The sequence below is a fragment of the Lissotriton vulgaris genome, chromosome 10 (assembly GCF_964263255.1).
Source record: "Lissotriton vulgaris chromosome 10, aLisVul1.2, whole genome shotgun sequence".
Taxonomy (NCBI): Eukaryota; Metazoa; Chordata; class Amphibia; order Caudata; family Salamandridae; genus Lissotriton; species Lissotriton vulgaris.
Window position 1 is genome coordinate 814,633,967 of NC_141698.1, and position 27,739 is coordinate 814,661,705.

Below are 27,739 nucleotides of genomic sequence, written 5' to 3' on the forward strand. Positions count from 1 at the left end.
TCTGCTAGACAACCTCAGACTTCCTGGGGCATTAGAGATTCTGGGGTTGTGCACCCCATTTTTAGATTGCACTTACGCAGATAATCAGGAACCTGATAAAAAGAATAAAGACCACAGGCACTGTTTTCATCTGCTATATCTCTCTAGTGACAGTGGCCTGATGATGGACTGTGGCTAATAGCCAGTGGTGCCTTATCAATTAAATACATTTACAAAATATAAATGTTTGGGTACTTAAAGTCCTCCAAAGCGATAAAGGTAAACCATGATCTGTTACTAAGTCCAGAAATGGAACATCATGTGAGGCACTTGACATTTCAGTGTGTAAAACATTAGTATACAACTGCAGAATAAAGAAAAGTACTTAATTATTTGCCTCAACACTATGAAAAGATCTCTGAACTCTGTTGCAATGGTGATGGCGTGCAAAGATTTTATCAAAATAGAAATCACTATTTATAAAGTTCACATCATTAAATTGACTGACACTGGCATCAATTAAAGGTACTAATATAACCCAAACTTATTGGTTCTTGATTTACGAACTTAAAAAGCATGATAGTTCAAATTAGCTATACCATGAATCAAATCTTTCACCCTCAGGTTGTCTACAGACCTACTTACCAGACGGCACTTAATACACAGAGCTAGCTTACAGGTTGTAAAGTTCCTTATTTGTAGAACAAAAACTAATGAATCAATTAACTACTACAATTGGTCTTTAATTCTTCTTTTTTTTTGTTTAGACTAGGAATCAAATGATGCACAACTTACGCTCACTTTGGGGAGGGATGAAGCCTTTTTGTTTGACTGCTGCGTCACAGGAACTTGTTGATTCTTCAAACCCACTGCCAGGCTAGTTCTAGGGGTAGGTCGTGTGCTGCAAATAATTTATACACAAAATGTTGTTTACGTTTAAATACGAGGAGAATTCAGAATTACATTATGCAGATATAAAATATTTATAAAGACATTCAATTCTTTTAAATCTTATGTAATCATCCAAAAGCTACTCTTGCGTCTTCCTTAACCTGATATTTGAATTTCACATAAACATCCTTAGAGAAGAAGCTCAATATTTGTACAGCATGCATGAGAAGTCTTTATATTCACCGCTAGTCAGTGTCGATAAAAAACAAGTTATTTACCTGTACACTCTGTTTCTCCAGTATTGATATCTTTCATAGATTCATGTGCTCAAAACTTCCTCGTTGTCGAAGTAGGCGACACACAGCAGTTACAATAAGTGTGCAATGCATTATACAGTGCAGCTTAAACACATGACATTGTTAAGCACTTCACATTGCTTTAGAGAGAACCAAACTGCAGCCAATCAGAAACAGCTCTTGGATCAGCCTTCTCTTCCAGAACCACCACACCTCACATTTCAAAGCACAAATTTAAAGGCTATATGGAGGAGGTATCAAATGTGGTGAGCACCTGAAAGGAGAGGGCTGAATGCAAATCCATAAAAGACATCAGTACTGGAGAACCATGGTGTACAGGTAAGTACCTTACTTTTTCATCAGTATAGCATCTTTCATCATATATATATATATACTCCCTCCCCAGAGAGTGCCGTCTTCTGTTACGGGTACGATTACCCAAAGGAGTTGTGAGCAGTATGTTGAAGCGGGAACACCCCCGCTTGGCGTGCACCCGTTCCTGAGTGCAACTGGCTGGTGTTTTGGGCTGCTATTTAAAATGCTGGATGCACCGTGACAGCGGATTGATTAGAGATTTGGCTTTGGTTCACTGCACCCCGGAGACACTGGGGATAACGCTGATCGTACATACAAAGTAGCAGTACATTCAGTGATGAAGAATTCTGGTATTTATTTATTTATTAAACAGTTTCCTATAGCGCGAACAAGACCCTTGGGTTTTAGAGAGCTTAACATTATATGAAACATAATAGAGTCAATTTTGTAAAAATATAACGAGATTACAGTAGAAAATTTTTGTTAGGTATACTACCACAAAGGGTTAACAAGGATTACAAGGTTATACAGAATAAACAATGTCCTGAGGTAGGTTAGGTAATAGTTATATGAGGTGTACTAGGTCTTCCTGTATATTTTTAAGTGTCTTTTCTTGGTAAGGTGTCAGTGACACAGCGAACTCTACATTTTATACGCTATATAACAGAACGAGGGGGAGAAGGGCAGTAACAACTTGTGCTGTTGGGACACAGCGATTGAAGATATTTGCAATATGTTCTGCAAGTCGGAACGCAGGGAAGCAGGCACGAACATCTTTAAAAAGCAGAATGGCACCAAAAGAGATGAGAGCAACAGTGGGGCCTCAGTAACTTCCAATTTGGCTTCGAAATTCACCTCTCTGGAACACCTCTATGAGAGTGAGATTAGAAAGTGGTGGGAGGCTACCTCTCTGCAAAATTATATAGAGGTAGGTATTGTCCCAAGAGGCCCCGCATATATACAGTACCGGCGTACGAGAATCCGGATCCCCTTTTGTTGGCTGCATGGGCGGAACATACAGCCCAGTCCTGTAAAGGTATGCTGGGGATACTCGTTAAGTTTGCGTGGAGTGATCGTGAGAAGGTTCTGGCGCTAATTAAGGAATTGGAGGATGATTTACTTAAAGAGGATGATTTGACCAAACTGGAAGAAAAACTTGAACAAATGAAAAAAAGATTAAAAGCTTATGAGCAAAAGATTAAGCAACGTAAAGAAGAAAAATTTGATAAGGATGAGAAGGACTATAGCCAAAGCCGAATACTGAAATTCGCCAAAAAGTATGAAAATACAAGGAATGAGCTAAGGCAAAGACTGCCGCAACATCAGGTGGCAGTTCCTGAAACATCTGAGTCTGAGATTCAGGTGATGAGTCCTCAAATGAAGATGGAGGTGGGGTGTCATCAATGGACCCTCCTCTTCAGGAAGAATTCAAACTCATCAGGAAGCAACTACAAGGAGGCTGAGGCAAGCCCCCGGAGCAGACCATAAGAGGAAAACGAGGCGGGGGTGGTGGCCAAAAGAATCGAAGGCTCGCCAACAGTAACCCAGAGCAAAACGTTTTTCAACAAGCGGAAATGAAGCAGGACAACTTCACGATAATCAATTTGACACCGAGGATTTTAAACACAGAGGAGGAATATGTATTGAAACTCGGCCTCTCATTTTGCCCACAAAAAAACATCGAATTTACGCAAAAAAGAATTGACTTGTTTAAATTCACGCGCAAGTTGAAATTACCTAAGTATTTTAAGCTGAAACCATCGATACAAAAAGCAAAACATTTGGGACAAGGTGGAACATCAAAAGATGGTTTGACCAGCAAGGATAATGCGGCATTGAAAGTATTAGAGGATTTAAGAACTGAAAATACTGAATTTGGAGATACGGAGATTGGCTCTACACAACTGGTGGCCCAATGTGAGATTCAGCAAAGCAGAGGCATGAACCCTTTTAAACCTACATCAGTATTTCTTCCACAAATGGCCACGAATGCCATAGATACTTTCTCTGAAGCTGTAATAAAAGATCTCAATCGCTTGCGCGTGGATAGCAAATACACCAAGAATAATGGGAACTTTACTAAACGACAACAACTGGCATTGAATGGATTAGCTCAAGATGCCTCACTTATTTGTAAGCCTTCTGACAAAGGGGGGAATATTGTCTTGCTTACTAAAGACCATTATGAGAAAGAGGCTTATCGCCAGTTGGATGACATCATGTACTATGAAAGAACTAACGAGCATGGATACAACCAAAGTATAACTGATTACCATATATTGATTACCTCTTGGTATAAAAAGAACATGTTGGACTCGGATGAGTACCTGTTTCTGCGATGTTTGAATCCTGTTACTCCAACATTTTATTACCTGCCGAAGGTTCATAAAGACAACAAAAATCCGCCAGGGAGGCCGATCATCGCCTCACAAGGAAGCTTAACAGAACAATTATCAATTTATATTGATTTCTTTATTTCACAACATGTGGTTACATTGAAATCATATTTGAAAGATACAAAAGACTTTCTGACACACATAGATGAAATTGAATGAAAAGAGGGCTATTGTCTCATGGTACTTGATATCGTCATCCCATATACGTGCATTGCACATGATGATGGGCTTAAAGCTATACAATTCTTCCTAGAATCCCGTGAATTGAAGTACTTTGAACATAATCGCATGATAAGTGAATTTGTTGTTTTTTGCTTGACCCATAAAACATTTTTGTTTCAAAAACAGTTGTTTAGACAGGTATCCGGGACCGCGATGGGCACCTGCTTCGCCCCCAGCTATGCAAACTTGTTTGTTGGCTGGTGGGAGGAGCAGGTGGCCTGGGCGGAACCAAATCACACATGGAACAATAGGGTGAAGGCATGGTATCGTTATATAGACGATTTGTTCATTGTATTTGATGGTTACCCAGATTTGGCTAAATAATATATAGACATTCTAAATTGCAATGAAGTCAACCTAAAATTTTCAGGAGAAGTAAGCGTAGAGGAGGTTAATTACCTAGACTTGACAGTTTTTGTAACGGATGGACAGATACACACAAAGCTCTATAGAAAGACATCTGCTGGGAATTCTACCTAATTTGCTACCAATAGTCATCCCGGAAACTCATCAATAGCATCCCCTATGGGGAGTTATTGAGACTAAAAAGGAACAATACACGTGATTCAGAGTTCCAAAAAGCAGCAGCAATGAGCATGCAACGCTTTAGAGTGAGAGGCTATAGCAAAGCTGTTTTATCGTCTGCTCTAACTAGAGTCAATGACATCCGCAGAGAAGACCTATTAGTGGATAAGGGTAGCAAGAGATCAGGGAATGGTTGTTTTCGGATGATTACCAATTTTTCTGAGAATGCTGACCAATTGAAAAGAATAATGCGTAAGAACTGGCATATCTTACTTACGGACAGCATCATAAGGGATGATCTACCATCTAACCCCTTAGTAACATTCCGAAAGGCAAGGTCATTTAAGGACCAACTAGTCCATAGTTACCAAGACACCGAACCAGCTAAGATTTCTTTGAAAGCACTAAATGGATTTTATCCACGCAGGAAATGTAAAGCCTGCAAGAAGAGCAAATGTGTTCTGTCCTACAATGTCCCTAACCTCAGTACGCCCAAAAAGATCAGTAAGTTTCTCACCTGCACCACTCCTTACTGTATTTATTGTCTGGTATGTCCATGTGGACTCCGCTATATTGGAAGTACCATCCATCCAGTTAAGAGACAGATTTTAGAGCACATGAGGGCGATTAATAACATCGATGAATCATACCCTGTGGCCAGACACTATAATAAAGTACATAGTCGCAACAGGGATCTGTTAACGTATTATTGTTTAAAACATGTACCAGCCAGTCCAAGGGGAGGTGACAGGAGTCAGAAGCTGAGGCATTTAGAATCATGCTATATCATTGACCTGCAATGTAATAGCCCGTTGGGTCTGAATAGCAGTGAGGAACTACATTTGGGTTGACACTGCAACATTATTGGGATGTCAGGATATATGCTCTTATCTGTAAATATGATTAACCCGTTTTTGCTCACCTAAAGGATAGAATGTATGTAGAATATGTAAATATGAATACATGAGAATGTTCTAGTGTGAGATCTAAACTGCGAATATTAGATGTAAAACAATGTATACCGGTAGTTTTGGGAATGAGACAGAACAGAGGACCATCCATGGCAGTATCTGTGTGTTTTTCAGTTTTGTTGACAGTCTTAAGAATTTTTCTTTTGATAATTAATCGTTCTTGGTGATACACGGCATTATTACGCACCATTTCTCATTTCTGAGAACTAACGCTCTGAATTGGTTAATGTAATTATTTGATACGTTCATTTAATATCGTAACCTGATGCATTTGAAAGCTCGTCTATATACACTCTAAAATGGCGGCTGAAAGTAGACTGTCTAATTGGTGCTTAGTTTGTTCTCTATTTCCATACCGGATAGAAGCTTGTATATAAATATGTAAATATGGCTACGGAGTTTTGTGCAGAAATTGACAAAGGCTAAACGCCGAAACGCGTCTTGTTTGCCCGGAGTTCTGAATAAAATCTTTGAACTCCCTCCCCCAAGAGTGCCGTCCTCTGTTATGGGTACGATTACCAGATGGAGTTGTGAGATATATATATATATATATACATACATATACACACACACACACACACATACACACACACACATATATATATATATTCTCACTGGGAAAAAAAATCAAAGGCCACATGGATATTAAAGTTAGCCTCAGATTTATCTAGTACAAAAGTAGTGAAATTCATTAGCTATAATTAGCTGAGCTAATTAAAAGTTGTGCCCCCCGCAATGCACTCATGACATGGTCAATGACATCACTGATGACATCTTCCACTGACTGTGAGGGTTTTTAAACAGTTTATGAGTCTTAAATATATATACCAAGGTGTATTAGTGAATCAGTGTATGAGTGCCTGTTCGGATAATTCAGTGGGTGTGTGGTTTTGATTAGCCTGAGGAGGGGGGACCGTGCCTCTCCTACTATATATCCACAATGCCCCGGGAACCTGGCCCACCCGAGGGCTTAATAATGGATAAGCGCGGGAGCCCGTGCTTCAGTTTTTTTGAAGAAATTTCAGCAAAATTCAGAGATACAGCGAACTCCTGTCAAAGTATTTAAAAAAAATGTTTTTTCACCGCTGTGGGACCCCCCCACCCCTCAAACGGCCTGGGGGTTAGGGTGTTTCTACCCTGCCCCCTTTAATTTATTTTTTAATGTTTTTCCTGTGACTCGGGTCAACTTAGTCACAATATGGCTGCCAACACTTCCTGGTTTGAAATGTTGGCAGCCAATCCGATCTCAGGACGAGATCTCTGTGAGATCGCGGATCCAGAGTGTCCTAAATTGTATATCTGAAAAACCTTTAATTAACTTTGCAACTACTAAACAAATTTACACTAAATCAATAAAAGGCACTTCCTTGGACCAACATCTACCGTCCAGCCAAATTTGGTGTGTTTCTGTTCAGCAGTTGGGCTGTAGCCATGTCTAAAGGTCTTATGAGAATTAACATGGAGAAAACGCGCTTTTAAGCACCCCCTGGTTTTCGGCCCCTACTTGACGCAGGATTGAATCATCAGTATATTGTCCTGAATAACTTATAGACACCTTTGGGTCCACCTCAAAGCTAATTAATATTGTCATGGTTCCCCCACGCTCAATAATACATGTCACATTGTATACATAAATAGCGGCAACATCAGCTACAAATAGAAGTATGAGTAGGTCTCCATGTGAGTGCATAAATATGTTACATGTATATATTGTTTTATGTATGTTTATTTTGCATTGCCAACCACAACTCTTACAATGCACCATAAGAGCTGAGTTGGATTTTTGTATATAGTGGCAATATAAGATGGACTCACTGTACCATAAGCAAGACTTGTTAGTCAACATGCGTTGGTGGTGGAATCAAGTGGTGGTTGTACATCCACTAACAGACTTTTACACTCTCTTGGAGTGAGGTTACTTTCCTCCTTTAGTGGTGATATTTATACACACACACAAACATGCACACATATATAGAGTTCATTCGTAGGGGAAAATAATAATAATAATAATAAACAAGCATTTGCAATGCAATAGGTCCCGCATTAGGAAAGTTTGAGCTATTGGTCTGGTAAATGACAATTTTTTTTATTTATGTGTTGTTTTTGAAAATAGCTAAATTAATAGCTTTGTCATTTACAATGCCAATAGTTATACCTTTCGCAAATGTGACACCTATAGCATTTGTAATGCAACATGTTTTGTATTTACGTGACTTAGATGTATTGATATTACAAATAACAATGGCTTTTAATTTTTTTAAATAATTAATACTTAAATAAAAGTGATTGTAATTTATAATGGCAATAGCTTAAACTTTTGTAAATAACTTTTGTGAAGATTATGTTCAGAGTATTTTATTGTGACGAAAATCCAAGAACAGAAGTGAAATATTAGCATCTTTTTGTGACATTTGTAATAAAGCTTGAAACATTGAGAGAACATATTTGAACCAGTGATGATGTGGTTGCGCTGAGTGGTGCTGTGGTGGTGCTGAATGGTGCTGTGGTGTGCTGAGTGATGCTGTGGTGGTGCTGAGTGATGCTGAGTGATGCTGTGGTGGTGCTGAGCAGTGCTGTGGTGGTGCTGAGCGGTGTTGTGGTGGTGCTGAGCGGTGTTGTGGTGGTGCTGAGTGTGCTGTGGTGGTGCTGAGTGGTGCTGTGGTGGTGCTGTGGTGGTGGTGCTGTGGTAGTGCTGTGGTGGTGGTGCTGTGGTGGTGCTGAGTGGTGCTTTGGTGGTGCCGAGTGATAATGTTGTGGTGATGAGTGATAATGTGGTGGTGCTGAGTGATAATGTGGTGGTGCTGAGTGATAATGTGGTGGTGCTGAGTGATAATGTGGTGGTGCTGAGTAAAAATGTGGTGGTGCTGAGTAAAAATGTGGTGGTGCTGAGTAAAAATGTGGTGGTGCTGAGTGATTATGTGGTGGTGCTGAGTGATAATGTGGTGGTGCTGAGTGGTGCTGCTGAGTGATGTTGTGGTGGTGCTGAATGGTGCTGTGGTGGTGCTGCTGAGTGATAATGTGGTGGTGCTGAGTGATAATGTGGTGAGTGATGCTGGGGTAGCGCTGAGTGATGATGTGGTGATGCAGAGGGCAGAAAGGCACAAAAACCGAGTCTAACAGAGGGCACAAAGGCACAAAAAACGACTCTAACAGAGAGCATAAGGGCAGAAAAACAAGGGAAAAACAATTTTAACAGAGGGCAGAAGGGCACACAAAAACGAGTCTAACAGAGGGCAGAAAGGCACAACAAGTAACCACACCATACTTTAAAACAACAAATAACCCTTATTCACTTTGAGGTCCTAGAGAGGAGCTCTCCAGTCCTCCATGAACACATCCACTGTCAACACTTAATGTGGTGGCTTGTTGAGAAATGTTAAACCTGTTGAAATGTTGTCTTTTTTTATGCACCATTTCATGGCAGCTAACATTTCCAATGTAACCCCGATTACCTCATCGAAGGATACCATTGCTTGTTTGTCTATTTTTTCCTGTAGTGAACTTATGAACCGGTGACGGTTTGGGAAGGAATACAGGCCGAAATCATATCCAGGAACAATTTGTACTTTCTGACTGAAATGGACATTTTTCTTGAGAGTACAAAAGCAAGAGTTATCTTGGGAATACCCTCGTTTTTTCTAGAAAAAGCCTTCAGACCTTTGTGTCGTAAAGTGACCCTAGAAATGTAGTATGTGTGCTCAGAATAAGGCAGGATTGTTGCTCTGTTAATATGAGGCTCTAGCTGTTGAAAATTTGAAGACATACTTTTGTCGAACAGACTGCAGCCTGGTATGAAGATGATTTTATTTCCCAGTCATTTAAATAAGGGAAGATCTGGTGTCAATTTCATTTCAGGTAGGCTGCTACCAGAGCCATGCATTTGGTAAATATTCTTGGCGTAGACTTTGATCCAAAAGGGAGGACTTCGTTTTGGCAGTGACATCCGGCCACCTTGAATCTGAGATGCCTCCTGGGTTTGGCCAGGGATGTGGACATGAAAGTAAGCATGTAGATCTAGTGATGTCATATGATCTCCTGGTTTAACCAGTTGCAGTATATCCAGCAGTGTATATCATTCTGAATAACTATTTTTTGAGGTATTTGTGGAACTGTCTAAGATCTAATACCAGTCTCCACTTCTCATTATTTTTCTTTAGGAGAAAGAAATTGGAGTAGAAACATGTGTTTCTGTGCGCTTGTGGAACCTTTTCTATTTTATCTTTGAGCATAAGAGACTTGATTTCCTTCTTTTACAGACTAAGGGGTAAATGTGATCTCGTTCGAGGCGAATCTCGAGGAGGTTTTTGAATAAATTCTAGGGTGAGACCTTGTTGGATAATGGCAAAAACGAATCAATCCAAAGGCATGGATCTCCTATTCCCGTAAAGGTTTTAAAGAGTGTCTCTTACATTCAAGGGCGCAGCCAGTAAAAAAGGTGACCAGTGTCATAGCACTGTCACCGGCATTTGGAGGACTCAAGTCCTCGTCCTTTACCTGCAGATTTTCTTATGTTGTGCTGTCTGGGGTAAGCTGCAGCAAGTGGAGGTTGATACTGCTGCGCAGCATGTTCGTGATATCCCTCTTGATACTGACTCTGAGGCTGATATCTGGTGGATTTGTAGCATCTCTGCGCCGAGCACTACAAAACGTTTGAACACAGTGCTGTTGAAGCACTCCTAGGGACCTTTCAGTCTCCGAATCAGCTTTTTTCTGTTGGAGTGCATCATCGATATGCTACTGAAAAAGACTCACCATTGTAAGGCATGTCAAACATTTTTTACTGCACCTCTGGCCTAGAAGATGTTGCCTTTAGCCAGAAATGGCATTTTAAAACTGCTGCTCCCGTCATTTACCTGAAACTAGTCAAAGCCTTGTTCATTGCTGTGTCAATTTCTCAGGACGTTCTTTCTCCCTCCTGAAGAATGGATTTGACTTCCTGTTTCTTGTCTTCTGGTATAGTCAATGAATGGTGCTAAGTCCGACCACAGCTGGCAGTAATATCTGCCCAGTATAGCTATGGCATTTGACGTTCTTAGGGGCATTGTGGCCATGGATTAAAAATGCTTCCTGCTATTATGCAATCCCTTTGCTTCTTTAAAGGGAGAAACTAAACATGGTTTAGTAGGAGTCTTACATTTTCTTTGTGCTGCTGGCATAATTACCGAAACTAGCTCTGAATGCTCTATTAAACAAGCTGGAGAATTGTAAGGTGCCTCGTATTTCTTACCTAACTAGGTATTACTGCATCACCATTGCAGGGTTTTTCATTAGCTTAAGAACTTCTGCCCATATTTGTTCTACAAGTCCTAACACCTCTGACGGACTATTGCCAGAGCCGGCAGTCAATGAGGTCATTGTCTTTGATCAGCAGGAGAGATCAGCAGACGCGGAACCAGCAAGCGGAGTCGCAGAGACGAGCCGTGGAGTGTGGTACCGGAACGCCATCGAGCCAAAGGAAGACCTCCAGACAAGCAGCCGGGAGCACGACATCGGTCACCCCCCAGCCACGTTCAAAGAGGAACGTGGCTACAACAGGTGCGTGTGAGATTCCTGGGGTCCGGGAAGAGGGAGGACTCGTATACGTATACGGGTGGAGGCGGAGGGGACGGTACGGGTCAGGATTCCTCCTTACCTTTCACCGGTGTTGTCAACCTTATTCTGTCTTCACATCCTGGATATAGAAATCGGTGATCCCAAAACCCCCCGTCCTACACCTAATTTAAACGCCTGAAATTTAAAGGCCATTTCAGTTTTTCTTTTCTTACTCCTTGGATTTCCTTTGACTCATCCCGCTTCCCCACCTTCGTCTGGAGCACCGCCAGAAGCAAGTCAGCGGGGCCGAGTGAAGACCAGCCCTCCAGAGAAGACTAACGAAGTCCGATAGTTGTAATTCCCCCTTACGAACCATTTTGTTAAATAAAAACACTGAAGCATCTCTTTTGAATCCTGTGACCTCCTTATCCCGCAACATATGGTGGAGAATCCGGGCAACTGACTCCATTGCATAACGGAAATGGAGGCGTTGATACAGCACATGATGGAGAACCAAAGGAAGCTAGAATGAGCCGTGAAATGGCAGATGACGTCCGCACAGGCGGATAGGGATGCATTTTAGGATGTGATAAAGGCGCAGCTGGACACGCTTCTTCGGGTGGTTGAAGAATCACCGCAGGCAGGCGTTGGTCAGAAGACAGCAAAAGCCACGATTTCTGCCCCGATAGTCTCCCTCCAAAAATATGTTACCGGTGAAGACCCAGATGCCTTCCTTTTGAATTTCGAGCGGGCTCCTCGGGCTTCCGGATAGCCAGTGTCCAAGTGGCCGTTTATTTTGGCCCCCCTTTTAACGGGCGAAGCTCAGCCCGCCTACCAAGTGACAAACTCTGGGGGTGTAACCCCCTATGAAGAAATCAAGAACACCATCTTGGACCACCTGTGCTTGGATAGCGAAGCATAAAGGGTGAGGTTTTGGAAGGAGAATGACTTCCCAGGGACACTCCCAAGACCCTTTTTTACAAACTGAAATTAGCAGCGGACAAATGGTTAAAACCCAGCGATAAATCCAAAGATGAGATCAAGAACGCTATATATCTGGAGCAGTTACCGGAAGCACTCCCTTTTCCCACACAAAGGTGGCTGCGGCAACATTCCAATATAATGGCCGATCAGGCCGTAGAGATGGCCACGTCCTTCTCCCGAGCCCAATCTCGCGTGATTCCTTGGGACCAGGGAAGAGGCAATTGGGTGATGCCCACCCACCAAAAACCTTTGAGACCCATCAAGGAACCAGAAAGACTCCGCCCACAGAAACCAGAGACTCTCCCATTTCGGGTGCCCCAGTGCTTTGATTGTGGCATGTGGTGCCACATCGCCCGGGCCTGCCCCCGAAAAAAATCTGACGAACCAATGGACGTGAGCTACATGCCACGAGACCTTCTATACACCACTGAGATGGGAGCCAGTTATTACGGAAGTGTCTCAATTAACGGCTCCTGGATTACTGCTCTCTTGGATTCGGGATGTAAGCAATCTGTAATAAAGAGGAGTCTAGTGAGGCCCGATCAGATAATCCCTGGCCAACAAGTAGCCATAAGATGTGTACATGGGGATGTACGTGCCTATCCCAGGGCCCGTCTATCTTTACAAAGCAAGTGGGGATTCCGGTCCACTGTTATGGTAGGGGTTCTGAACTCCTTGCCCGAGGAACTCCTGCTAAGTACCGATAACCCAGACTTCCTTTTAGTGTTTTTGGACTCCATAAGAAACCAGTTACCGACCAATACCAAAACAGAACAGAAAGAAGCCCAGGCCCTGTTGTCCCCAGAACCCTGGGTATTGGATACAAGTTTTTGCTGGGCCAAGGCCAATGATTCCACCCTATCCCATGTCTGGCAGGAGGCTCGCACACCCAAAGCCGCCACCGGTGTATCCTACCCTGCATTCCAGATACACAACGGTCTCCTATACCGGATTGCAGGTCCCAATGAGCCTTCCCAGCTATTAGTCCCCAGGGATTTCCAGGAACAGGTGTTATTTTTTGCCCACTCACATCTCTTAGCGGGACATTGCGGGGCTGAAAAAAAGACCCAGAACATACTTTGTCACTTTTATTGGCCAGGTATATATGCCCAGACTAAACTATATTGCCAGGAGTGCCAGGTTTGTCAGATGAAAAACCTCTACCTGCCACCTTCTGTTCTCCTACAAACCCTGCCTATCATCCGGAAACCCTATGAGAGGGTTGGTATGGACCTCATAGGTCCCCTTCCTCGCTCAACTAGAGGCTTTCAATACGCATTGGTGTTGGTTGACTATTGCACCCGCTTCCCCCGAGGCCTTCCCTAGTCAGAGCCCCCACAACCCAAAATATAGCAGATAAATTAATGGACTACTTTTACCCGAGTAGGCTTTCCAAGCAAGATCTTAACCGACCAGGGCACTCCATTTGTATCAAGACTCATGGCCCAGGCCTATAGGTTGTTGGACGTGAAGCATCTTGAAACCTCCGTATATTATCCACAGACCCATGGCTTGGTGGAAAGATACAATGGATCCCTCAAGCTGACCATGAAAAAGATGCTGTCAAGCAAAGGGAGGGACTGGGACCATCTCTTACCCCTGGCTCTCTTTGTCATAATAGGACAAGTCCAGAGTAGCCTGGGATGTTCCTCCTTTGAACTCCTGTATGGTCAGCCACCTCAGACTTTGTTGGGTATGACAAGAGAGACCTGGGAAAACAAGGAAAACGCCTCCCATGAGCTCCTGGAGTACTCACAACACCTAAAATCCCAGATAGGAAAGCTCCCTGATCTGGCTCATACCAACCTGGAGAAAGCCCAAGAACGTCAGAGATATTTCTACGATAAGGGAAAAAATGGCGATATCTGCAGGTAGGAGACTGGGCTCTAGTACTCTTGCCCTCCTCCCTATCCAAGGTGAAGAGTGAGTGGAAAGGTCCCTTTAGAGTGGTAGGTGTCCTTGGAAAAATTACCTACTGTCTCCAGTTGTGGCCCCATTAAATCCAAACATACCACATTAACCTTCTAAAAAAAATGGTTAGGTCCCCCTCCTCAGAATGTCCAGCTTACTCATACCAAGCTATGTACCCTGGAGAACTTAGTTGTCACTGATGATGTCCTCTCCCCTTCAAAACAAAGTGAGTTGTTAACCCTCCTGCTCCTGTTTAAATCCCTGTTCTCAGACGAACCACACAAGACTTCCTTGGCTGAACATCACATAAACTCCAGACCTGGTGAAGTAGTGAAACAAAAACCATACAGGATTCTGACAGCTTGCCGCGCAGCTGTCTCAGCGGAAGTATCGAACATGCTACACATGGGTGTTATCAGGCCATCACAAAGCAATGTGGTCCTCCCCCATCGTTTTAGCGTTTTAGTGCCCAAGCCCGATGGCTCTATCCGTTTCTGTATTGACTTCTGTAGGGTAAACGCCATCTCAAAGCTGGATGCATATCCCCTGCCCCGGGTAGACAAACTAATTGAGAAACTGGGGAACGTCCTGTACATTTCAACCCTGAACCTAAACACAGGGTACTGGCAAATTCCCCTGAAATGTCAGAGACTGATGAACAGGGTCCTGCAGCCACACCAGGCTTTTCCTCTGCCTACTTGGACGACATTGTGATTTTTAGCCCTACATGGGAGGACCATCTTGACCACTGTCGTCTGATAATGCAGGACCTGTGAGCTGCGGGCCTTCACATCAACTCAAAGAAGTCTTGCATGGGGTTACACCGGGTGTAGTATCTGGGCTACCTTCTCGGGCACGGTTGTATTTAACCACAAGAGGAGAAAATCACGGAAATAAGGAATGACCCTATCCCCACCATGAAGAAAGACATCCAGGCGTTCCTAGGACTCCTGGGATACTACTAGCGCTTTATTCCAAATTACTCGGAAATTGTAGCCCCCATAACAGACCTGTTAAAGGAGACCCACAAGAAGGGAACTGTGCATCTCACGGCCGTAAGCCTCAACGCCATAACAGAGTTAAAACGGGCCATTACCAGTGGGCCTGTATTGGTGTCCCCCATTTATTCTTCAAACCAACGCCTCAGACGTGGGAACTGGAGCGGTACTGTCGTAGGTCACTAGAGAAGGGTTTGAGGAACCCATTCTGTTCGTCAGCCGTAAACTCTTCCCACGAGAGACAAACTATCCTGTCATCGAAAAAGAGTGCCTGGCCGTTTAATGGGCGATAGAGAAACTACGGTATTACCTGGAGGGTGTCCATTTCACGTTATACACAGACCATGCACCATTGGTTTGGATGTGTCGGAACGGGGGGAACAATCCCCGAGTAATGCTGTGGTTCCTCTCCCTTCAACCCTTTCCCTTCACTGTCCGGCATCGAAAGGGAATGGCTAATTCGAACGCTGACTTTCTCTCCAGGGTTCCTTGCGTCCCCGAAAGGGACGACTCTGGGGGAGGGGTGTGCCGGAGTCTGGACTCCTCTGACGGACTATTGCCAGATCAGCACTTGTCCCCTGTGAAATCCCCTTCATTGTCTCCACAGCCCCCGGATGCTGATATAGCTTTAAGCGAATACGAGTGGCCTCAGACCCCGAGCTACTGGACCTTTAACTGGGGGAGAGACCCAAGCTTCAACCCGACCCCGAGGCGGGGCCTTCACTGACAGCAGAGTTCAAAGAGCCAGCAGCCAATGAGGTTGTTGTCTTTGACCAGCGGGAGAGAACAGCTGACGCGGAACCAGCAAGTGGAGTCTCGTAGACGTGGAGTGTGTTCCCAGAATGCCATCGCGCCTAAGGTAGACCCCCAGACAAGCAGCCGGGAGGCCGACATCACTCCCCCGCCCAGCCATATTCACGGAGGAACGTGGCTACAACAGGTGCGTGCGAGATTCCTAGGGTCCGGGAAGATGTAGGACTCATTGTATATGGGTGGAGGCGGCGGGGAAGGATATAGAAATCGGTGATCCCACACCCCCCGGTCTACACCTAATTTAAACGCCTGAAATTTAAAGGCCGTTTCTTTTTTTCTTTTCTTCCTCCTTGGATTTACCTTGACTCGCCCGGCTTCCCCACCTTCGTCTGGAGCACCGCCAGAAGCAAGCCAGCGGGGCCGAGTGAAGACCAGCCCTCCAGAAAAGACTAACTTAGTCTGATAGTTGTATTTCTCCCTTACAAACCATTTTGTTAAATAAAAACACTGAAGCATCTCTTTTGACTCCAGTGATCTCCTTATCCCGTAACATATGGGTATCGACTTCACAGGTTTACTGGAAGTTTCCTTGAAATCATATGGGAACCCATCATTTTATTGTACTGGCATTGGAAGGTCAAACCTTTTAGAGGCTCTGTCTAAGAGAGTGTTAAAACCCTCTATGTTATCTGGTGGTGAACTGGCTGTTAGAGGCGTTAGAGAGGCTGATCATGGTGTAATGTAGTTATCCCATTCGATTCTTGTAGTGTTGCCTGGCCATGAGGTATTTCGCCCTCCTCCAGTTGATCATCATCTTCTTCATCCACATAATCATCATGGATGGTAACTGGATCCAGTTTTCATGGTTGGGGAATAACACGTTGTTGTGTAGCTTGTGCTTGTAATCTAGGAGAACACAGCAAAATACCAACTGAGGACACCAATGGTCGATACTGTTGTCGGGGTGGAGTTCCTGTTTCTGGATTTTTAGTCATTAATCATCTGGCAAATATATGTGACCAGAGTTACTGGAAACTGCTTCTTAGAGTCTTGAAAGGACTGCTCTTTAAATAAATCCTCATAGGAATATTCCACCTGGAACTCTTTGTTTAATATTACTTTGGCCTGGCCTCTATCTTTTTGCTGCAGTTGTCATTGGTGCAGCCATTGATGAGCAGCTGTCGGCTGTGTCGATGACACAGCAGGCGCCGACAGTTTCCTTGTCAGAGCAGCCATCAATGGTTCAAGAAGAGAATGTGGCTGCTTTTCATGCAATGGAATAAGTAGAGCGGGCAGTATTGATCAACTTTACACATAGGTCAGTAAATGAGATGCTGTTCCATGATCAGGTGCAAATCTTGCCTCTCCGCTTATAGGGAGTTTTGTTGCTTGATGAGAGAAGAAATCCAAATGCTACCGCACCATATTCCCAGTGTTAATGTATTGATGCATGGGATAGGGTGATCCAACAAACTGGGGCTGATGGAGTCTATGAAAGTTGCCATGAGGCTGAGCTTTGTGATGAGGGTCTATGTAGCAAGCTATGTTTGTAGAGAAGATGAGCCTAACGAGTACAGATTGCATAGAGGTGATTGTATTGGTTTTTATGTATAATAGTGTCCCCTGAGGTTTTCTTATGACTGGGTTTTTGTTTGTAGCCCTGCATCCTATGAAGTGGTTGCATGAAAAGCAGGTAAAACATCTTATCCTATCCAACCCAGCTTACTATAATGAATATCAAATCAAAATCAAATTTCATAAATGCCAGAATTATAATATTTAAAAATCTTTTAAAAAACCCTTTCACAAATTCCTTCAACTGAGTTCTCTGACTATTGTTCCTGTGCCCCCACCATGCTCTGTTTATGAACTCACAGATTGTATCACATATGACATGTTCAATGACAAAATTAACAACATCAATGATAAAATCTCATATGACATCATTGATGTCAACACTTGGTATGGTGGGGGCACAAGCCATAGTTAGCTCAGTAAACTGTAACTGGTCAATTTCAGTGTTTTGTTTTAATTCAAATTGTTACGATTTAACTGACATTTTCACCCAACTATAACGTCACTATAACCTTTGTTTTTTCGATGGATGGATGGATAACAAAGTAATCCAAGTAAACTCTTTCTCAGTATTAGCTGCAATGAGTATGAACTTTATTTCAATGGCATCCCACAAGGCGTTTTGGCCTCTGGCAGCCTGTGATCAAAGCTGCTGGAGGGAGAAACAAGTCATGGGATGCTGTTGAAATAAAGTTCATACTCATCGCAACTGATACAGAGAGAGCATTTACTTGGATTGCTTTGTTTTAAAGATTTGCTAGTCTGCTTCTCCAGCATCACACTTCACCCTGACTGGTTTAGGCACTGCAATGAAGCGTATGTCTGAAGGATATATATATATATATATATATATATATATATAATATATATACAAAGGTTATACGGACATTATAGTAAGGTGAAAATGGCAGTTACAACATACCATTTTAAATAAACAAAACCACTAAAATTCACCAGTTATAGATATCACAAGTAACTATAACTCGTGCCATAAGATCACTATGACTCACACCCATGCCATGCACAGTTTTCTCATCAATGATTTCATTGCAACTGTTGCAGTGATATTATCAACGTCATACACCATGCCATGAGTAATGTGATATGTTATGTGAGGTAAGTAGCTGCGCATCGCAAGGTCGCAAATAATAGTCCTCTCTCCCTTATTTAATTGGTTTGGCCCCTGGGGATTGGGATCCCCAGGGACTAATAAGGCTCAGTAAGGTGGGGCGGTCTGGCAGCCCTCCCATTTGTTATATTTGGCTCCGGGGTATTGGGTCCCAAGGGCCTAATAGGGCTCAGGGAGGAGGACTGCACCCCCACCATCTCTTAGATATTGGCCAGGGGGATGGGGTACCAGGGGTCCAAGAGGATTGTCCCTGTTCCAACTCCCTGCTGACTGAAGGCCGAGTGAAGTGTGGAGTTGACTGCCTATTAGGGGGGGGGGGGCACAGGGCCTGGCTGCAGGCCAGCTCCTGCACCCAACACTCCACCATGCATGGCGCCAAAGGGGAAGTTGGCTTTACATATGGAAATAAAAAAGTACTTTACTTTAAAAACAAACCCTATAAATTCAGTGGAAAAAACAAAGGGTAAAGTAACATTATAGTTAGGTGAATAGGTCTGAATTAAAAACCTTCACATTATTCATAGCTATTTTGTACTTACTTTCAGGCCTCTATTGCCATACTAGTTTATAGAATGTGTACAAAAAAAGCTTGGATGATGTCATCAGTGATGTCATAAATGATGTTAAAGAACACATCATGAGGGAATTAATATGTGACATCATAAGGAGTGCATGGCGGGCGCAAGTTATAATTAGTTCTGCTAACTATAACTGGTGAATTTCTGTGATTTTGGTTAGTACAAAACAGCAATGTTGTCACTGACATTCACCCAACTACACCGTTACTTAAACCCTTCTTTTTTCAGAGGGAGAGAGAAGAGAGAGAGAGAGAAAGAGTGTGTGTGTGTGTGTGTGTGTGTGGGTATGTGTGTGTGTGTGTGTGTGTGTACATAGAAAGAGAGAGATAGAAAGAGTGAGTGAGAGAGGGATAGATAGAGAGAGAGATAGATATCTTATGGTCACATCGTGTTGGCGCCAACTCAAACCCCTTTCCTCCACATATCTGCAGTACCAGTCTCTTTCTCCCACTCCTGCAGGTTATTTTGTTTGCTTTCTTTTTCCCTTTGTCAGAGTTTCCCCTATATTTTCTTCATTCTCCTCTTTCTCCCTCTTGTTGAGGATTGAAGTCCGATTATGAAATGTGAGGGTCAATGTCCAGGACCTACACAAATTAAGCGCTTTGGGGCATGCATGCAGCGAAATATCTGAACATTCAGAGTGCTCCTTAAATTCGAAGGAGTCGGAAGAAACCTCTGCGAAACAAACTCCGTACTTAGAAAACACACAGAAGCTGCGTACTGTCACCTGAGGGAGATATTCTGCTGCGGACTGGGCTGTTGCTGATTCAGTTGGTATAATGCTGCTCTGAGAACAGGAATACCAGATAATGCAGTGGACTTCACAGCAGATTGAGGACTACTTGATTTGTACATTAATAAATATCCAAGTACTGTGTTTGTATTACATCATTATCCTGGTTCATAATAATTTTGTTCAACCTACAGGGTATTCTACACTACCACACATTAACTCAGTCTTCAAGTATTTAAGCAGATGTCCCTATTAGTGAAGTCTGGACCTAAATACACAAACTTTGTCTCTTTTAAGTTTGTTTCTATAAACCTTCAGGTTGATTTATTATGTGTTATGGGCTTGGTCACGATAACTGGAAGGAAAAGAGTAACACGGTCTAGGGGCGTTGAGCCTGAATTTGGGTACAATTGATCAGGCGAGATTCATGGCATAACGAAAGCTGTCAACGTTTTTTTTTAATGAAATGTAAGTGGAGAGTGGCATTTGTTAAAGGATGATGAGTTTGTGCCTCTAGCCTTAACAAATGGAAAGCTCATTTATTTAGGACATTGTCACCTTTGGGTCACAAGAATGGAAGGAGCCAACACTGAAGATGGGCGTTTGCACCTACTTTTATTGGGGTACAACAGAATGGTTGCTTTCTTAAACAACACAAATAAAGGTCCAGGGTCCTTCCTTGGGGTCTTCAGCTTCAGGTCTTGGGTGAAGGTCCGGGGTTACCATGCCATGTAGGGGAAGACAAAGAAAACGATATGACTTTTAGTCACTGGTCTCGGAAATGACTATAGAAGGGGATAGGGGAGTGAAAGGGGAATAGGCAGAACCACCACCAGCAATTGCGGATACCGTGTGTAGGGCCCGGGATAACGGGGCCTGACCTCCCGTGATCAAGTACTCCATAGGTGCGGTGCCAGACTTCCCCTCCTGTTCGTTACTCAGTCCCGCCCTTTTTAACCCGAAACAGTGAACCCAAACGAGCACGCACCTGGGTAAGCCACGCGTCCTCCTTGGCGTGGCTGGGCGATACGCGGTATCGTTGGCCTCCTGGCGTTCCTTTTGATGGCCTCGGGTCCTCGTCTGGTTCCGGGCTGGTACCTTCTCCACTCGCTGTATCCGGTCCCGTGAAGTTATTCCTCGCCTGGGTCTCGACTCCTGTTTCGGATGTCCTGTTCTCGGCTTCTCCGTTCGGGTTCGCGTTCTTCTCCTGGCGTAGAACTGCAGCTTCCCACGAGTCTGCCAACCGAGACCTGGCGTCTTCCGGGTCCACCCTCAAATGGTGCGAGGTCGTACCGTATAGGCCTACAAAGTCAGGTGTCCAGAAGCGAGGCGGTCATCCTGATAGCACGGGCCGTCCTTAAAGGGGCCGTAGTAGTCCGCCTGTAGGGAAGACGGAGAATCAAGCAACTCAGTCTGGGCCGAGCAAGGGACCCCTGACAAATCCCCTCCTCAGACTTTTCCCGGTCGGGGGAAAGTGGATATCGGGACAAATAGTCAGCATTAGTCTGTGCAGTGCCCTTCCGGTGGCAAACCTCAAAGTCATAGGGCTGCAAAGACAAGAACCATCGGAGGATTCGATCATTGCGACCCTTATTCCGTTGCAACCACTGTAAAGGGGCATGATCAGAAAACAAGGTAAAATGCCGGCCGTCCAGATAATAACGAAGCTTTTCAATGCTCCATTTCACAGCCAGGCATTCTTTTTCTATGGTGGGATAGGCAGTCTCCCTAGGGAACAGTTTCCTGCTCAAATACAAAATGGGCCTCTCCCTACCGTCATTATCATGCTGGGACAAGACAGCGCCCAGACCCACCCCAGAGGCGTCAGTCTGTAGATAGAATGGTTTATCAAAGTCGGGAGTTACCAACACTGGGGAGGACGACAATGCGTCCTTCAAAGCCTGAAAGGCAGCCTGGGCTTGAGCTGACGGATGCTTGAACTGGGCTGAAGTAGCATTGTTCTTTAACAAATCCGTCAAAGGGGCTGAGAGGGATGCAAAATGAGGAATGAAACGTCGGTAGTACCCGACCAGACCAAGAAAGGCTCGGAGGTCTCTTCTGTTTGTGGGAAATAGTTGGCACTGAATGGCTTTTACCTTCTCTTGCTGGGGATACAACTGGCCGTTACCTAATATGTAACCGAGATATTTGACCTGAGAAAAGGCTAGTCGTGATTTCTTGGAATTTATGTGTAAACCCGCTTTCTCTAAGGCTTCTAAGACCTGTTCCAAATGCTGCAGATGGGTCTGCCAATCTGGACTGTGTATGACTATGTCATCCAAATAGGCCGCAGAAAACTGGTGGTATGGAGCCAACACAGTATCCATGAGTCTTTGGAACGTAGCAGGAGCCCCATGCAGACCAAAAGGGAGAACGGTGAAATGAAAAAGACCATCAGGTGTGGTAAAGGCGGTTTTTTCCTGATCTTCTAGCGAAAGGGGTACCTGCCAATAACCTTTAGTAAGGTCAATAGTGGTTATGAACTGGGCCTCACCGAGTCATTCTATCATTTCATCCACTCTCGGCAATGGATATCCATCTTGTTTAGATACTTTATTTACTGCTCGGAATTCAATACAAAATCTCTTACTTCCATCTGGTTTTGGGACTAGTACTACTGGAGATGACCAGTTACTTTTGGACGGTACAATGATCCCTGCCTCTAACATTTTCTGCACCTCCTCTTTTATCAGTGCCCGTCGGGCTTCGGGAACCCTGTAGGGTTTTTGTTTTATAGTCACCCCTGGAGTAGTTGGAATATGATGTTCAGCTAAGGTGGTTCTACCTGGCTGGTCTGAAAAGATGTAGTGGTGTCTTAACAACACAGAGCGTAACTCTTCCTTTCTGGGGTCGGGAAGGTCAGGGTTCACGACCGTTTGGTCAATGGTATGCTCTTGAGAGGTGGCCAAGGAAACCGCTACAGGAGTTTTGGGAGGAGGACCCAACCACTTTTTCAGGATATTAATGTGGTAGATTTGGGTTCGAGTGGGAGACAACTGCAATGCATACGTAGTCTTACCTAGTTTTCTTATGACTTGAAACGGGCCTTGCCACTCCTTGCGGAGTTTGTGTGTAGAAGTGGGAAGGAGGACAAGAGCCCAATCACCTAGATTCAATTCTCTCCACTTCTTGCCTTTGTCATAAAAGGTCTTTTGTTTTTCCTGGGCTTTCTCTAAAGTTTCGTAGGACAACGTCCTTAACTTGTGTAGCCTGGTTTTGAGTTGTTGGGAGTAGTCTAGCAACTCCTCAGCGTCCTGAGACCCTGTCTTTTCCCAACTGTCTCTGGTTATTTCTAACAGGGTACGAGGTTTCCTTCCAAAGAGTAACTCAAAGGGTGAGGTCCCTAAACTGCTTTGGTATTGGCTTCTCAGAACATACAGAGCCAGTGGAAGGAGTTGGTCCCACTGTTTGCCGTCTCCCGACAACAGTTTTTTTAAGGTGGTCTTTATTAGACCGTTGTAACGTTCTACCAGGCCATCGGTTTGTGGGTGGTATACTGAAGTGCGCAGGTGTTTCACGTTTAGGATATTACATACTTGCTTCATAAGCCGTGACACGAACGGAGTTTCCTGATCTGTGATAAGATCCTTGGGGAATCCCATTCTAGCAAATAATTCAACCAACTTTTGGGAAATGGCACTTGTAGTGGCTGCCCTTAAAGGAAATGCTTCAGGGTAACGCGTTGCGTAGTCAACGACCACCATGACATACTGATACCCTCTATGTGACTTTGGTAGCGGTACAATAATGTCGACTCCTATTCTCTCAAATGGTTTTCCTATGATAGGAAGAGGTACAAGAGGCACTTTGGGAGGAATGTAGGGATTTCTCTTTTGGCAAATCTGACATTCTTGACAATACTTCTTTACTTGAGCAAACACCCCTGGCCAATAGAAATGCTCTACAATGGAATTAGTAGTCTTTTCTGCCCCGGAGTGTCCCGCCAGTAGGTGGGCATGAGCATAAAACATCACCTGGTCTCTGAATGCCGTGGGCACTAGTACTTGTGGAGTAGCCTGGTCTTGTGCGACTCGATACAGGAGACCGTTTTGTTCAATAAAACAGGGATATGTTATCTGAGTCCGACCCTGATTACCGTGTGCACTCTGCCAGGCAGTTGCTAGGGAAGCGTCATTTAACTGGGCGGCCCTGAAGTTTGAATCAGTAGACCAGGGTTCTTCAGCTAGCAGGCCCACCCTCGCTTTGTTACTATCGTGTTTCTCTAAAACTTCAGACATGAGGGTAGAAAACCACTTGTTATCAGTTCCGATAATAAGGGGCTCAGGTAGGTCTGGGAGAACTCCTAGTTCACACTGTAAATGTGTACCCTTTTCAGTCGTTAAAGTAACCTGGGCTAAAGGGTAGGTGCGCACGTCCCCATGTACACATTTAATCCTCACAGTACGTTTTAACAATGTGGAGGAAGCAGACAGGGTGCTCTTTCTTACTACCGAATGTCCAACAATGCCCTGGTTTTCCTACTGTCAACGAGGACACTTACGTAAAACGCTGCTCCAGTCTCTTGGGCATACATGATTGCACGTGGAGCATACCCAACCTCCATGGGTTCTTCCTCTTTTTCTTTCTTTTTGCGGCAATACCTTGCAATATGTCCCCATTCACCGCACTCATAACACTGAGGACTTGTGAGGACTGGCGGCTCAACTTTCACTGGTCTAGGCCCCCGCCTTTCTAGGTTTGAAAGGCGGGGGCTCGTTTTGAGGTTTAAATGACTTTTTGTCAGGTTTTGTCAGGGTTTGGAGGAACCCTATTGACAACAGGCTTTTCCTGTTCCCTGAAAACCGGCTTGGTTTGAGCACGAGCATAGGAATTAGCCATCTCAATGGCGTGATCTAGGGTCAGTCCTGCATGTTGTCGGAGCCACCGCTGCGTACCATAGGGGAGAGCCTCAAGAAATTGTTCCAGATAAATTTTTTTCATAACACTGTCCATATCACCATCTTGCGGTTTCAACCACCTATCTGCTGCATCCTTCAATTTGTAAAAAAGAGTTTTAGGGGCGTCAGTGGGGGTTCCCCTTTCTTGTCTAAACCGTATTCTATGGGTTTCATCATCTACCCCCAATCTGTCCAGTATTATTTGTTTCACATGTCCATAAGCGGCTGTTCCGTCCTTATTAGCTAACTGATATGCGGCCTGTGCTTCTCCGGTTAACAAAGGAGCTAAATAGAAGGGCCACCGGTCACCTGGCCAGGCGCTTGCTCTAGCTGCCCTTTCAAAGTTAAAAAAAAAAGAAACCCGGTCATCACCTGCAGCATATTTCTGAAGGGGAACTACTGCGCCCGGTGGGTGAGCGGCTCTACTTTGTCCCAATACAGCCAACAGTTGTGTCTGTCCTTCTGCAAGTTTTGTAAGGTGATCCGACTGCTGTTGGATAGCGGTAGTGAACGTAGCTCCATCGGTATCGGCTTGTTCATTTGACCGCCCAATGGCCCACTCCAGTTTGGACTGTCCTTCGCTCATTTGATTTAACAGGGCCTCCATCTTGTTTTCAGATGGAATGTCTCCTGGCTGGCTCGCCACTTGTCCCCTTTGGGTCACAAGAATGGAAGGAGCCAACACTGAAGATGGGCGTTTGCAACTACTTTTATTGGGGTACAACAGAATGGTCGCTTTCTTAAACAACACAAATAAAGGTCCAGGGTCCTTCCTTGGGGTCTTCAGCTTCAGGTCTTGGGTGAAGGTCCGGGGTTACCACGCCATATAGGGGAAGACAGAGAAAACGATATGGCTTTTAGTCACTGGTCTCGGAAATGACTATAGAAGGGGACAGGGGAGTGAAAGGGGAATAGGCAGAACCACCACCAGCAATTGCGGATACCGTGTGTAGGGCCCGGGATAACGGGGCCTGACCTCCCGATATCAAGTACTCCATAGGTGCGGTGCCAGACTTCCCCTCTCGTTCGTTACTCAGTCCCGCCCTTTTTAACCCGAAACAGTGAACCCAAACGAGCACGCACCTGGGTAAGCCACGCGTCCTCCTTGGCGTGGCTGGGCGATACGCGGTATCATTGGCCTCCTGGCGTTCCTTTTGATGGCCTCGGGTCCTCGTCTGGTTCTGGGCTGGTACCTTCTCCACTCGCTGTATCCGGTCCCGTGAAGTTATTCCTCGCCTGGGTCTCGACTCCTGTTTCGGATGTCCTGTTCTCGGCTTCTCCGTTCGGGTTCTTCTCCTGGCGTAGAACTGCAGCTTCCCACGAGTCTGCCAACCGAGACCTGGCGTCTTCCGGGTCCACCCTCAAATGGTGCGAGGTCGTACCGGATAGGCCTACAAAGTCAGGTGGTCCAGAAGCGAGGCGGTCATCGTGATAGCACGGGCCGTCCTTAAAGGGGCCGTAGTAGTCCGCCTGTAGGGAAGACGGAGAATCAAGCAACTCAGTCTGGGCCGAGCAAGGCACCCCCTGACAGACATCATGTTTATTTCGGCATGATGCTCTCTAAAACGTGGAGAGAGTAGTAATTGAGATAAAACAGAACTACTTATCTACTGTCAGAGATACATGTATGCGAAGTAGGCCTGTTCCATTTGAAGAACTATTTTATCCTAAGAGTGAACAGTGGTGCTCAGGATCTGTAGACTTATGCAAGCCTGTTCATAGTCTCCTTCAGCAACGAGCCGTGTGTTATTGAAGGACTGGTGACATAGGAAATTAGCAATGTGGTTGAGAAGCTGGTGCTCAATTACAAGGGCCCGCATAAGCCGGAGTGGCGGGTGTGTCGTGCAACGAGTGGAGCACAGGACCCGCAGCACCGATACCGCCCCCTAGCTGCAGCCGCAAACTGCAAACTGCAGGTGAGGTGGAGAGCGGCACCAGCTTCAGTGGCATCAGCCCCCAGCACCTGATTTCGAAGGCCGGCCCCTTAAAGACAGGGAAGGGCGGGGGTGAGTGCGGCAGCTGCCGTTAAGTGTGTGCCCCCAAGGAGACTAGTGGAGGCGGGGCGGCTAGAGCTGGGTGCAGCTTGTGTGTGCTCTCTGGTGTGGTCCACTCGCTGCCAGGACTGGTCTCTACCGCCCTTCCCTCCTGGAAGATTACTGCCTCAGTTCCTGCGCCTCCGCAGCCCCAATCCACAGCCCAGTTGGACGGGTGGGGCCCCCTGGACTTGTACCTCTCCCCTCGTGTTGGACGGGTTGAGCCCCCTGGACTTGTTCCTCCTCCCTCGCAGCACCTTTGCGGAGGTAGAGGCAGTGTGCTGGTGAGCGATTAGAGAGAAGTTGAGGAGGAGTTGGGTCACTGTGTTCTGACTTAGGTCCCGGAGGCCACGGGAGTAAGGTGTCACATCCCCCCTCTGTGAAGGCCCAGACTAGGGTGCCCATGTGGATACCTCCCGCCTCATTCTTCATCCTAGCCGGAAAAACTCAGTGCTAGTCAATCCATGAGTGAGGCGTAAGTAAATAATTCAATTCAATATGTTAATAAGTGCGATTGTGGCATTACTATCGGAGAGCAATCAGTGCACTCAGAACCCCTCACTCTTCTCCCCATTTTATAAGCACTAGAGGTAACTAGGCACACACTAGAGTCAAACAACGTGAGTGGAGCAGCACAGGAACACAGGGGCTAAACGTAGCGGCCTTGGTTCATACCATACAGAAGGGAAAGCCACCAGGGCTTCCCAGAACTTTTTCAGACACCTGGGAAGGTCATACAAAAAGTGGAGGTGGTGCGGTGCCATTAAGGTCAACTGAGAGTAAAAATTAGATGTAGAAGAACTAGGAAAGCCCTCTCTACCCCAAAGCATAAAAACGCAACTCAAGTGTAGCAGGGCATGATAACAATGCAGCAAATTCTCCCAAACAAACAGCGGACATGTCTCTAGCATTCACCAATTTCACTGGCTCTATCCACTTGCAAGCTCCTTCTTTGCTAGACTACTTTAAAAGAATCCAGGAGGGGCAAGGTGCATATCACCTTCTGCTGGGCGAGAGGCA

General features: G+C 45.0%; 1 protein-coding gene across 1 annotated transcript in view; it reads right to left on the reverse strand.

Annotated features, from left to right (window-relative positions):
- The window catches only part of ULK4 (unc-51 like kinase 4), a 1,855,260-nt gene that overhangs the window by 1,567,302 nt on the left and 260,219 nt on the right, over positions 1-27,739 (reverse strand). The window contains exon 12 of the mRNA XM_086941729.1: positions 775-880. Within this exon, the coding sequence (XP_086797855.1) occupies positions 775-880 (106 nt within the window). The remainder of the gene's footprint in view (positions 1-774; positions 881-27,739) is intronic.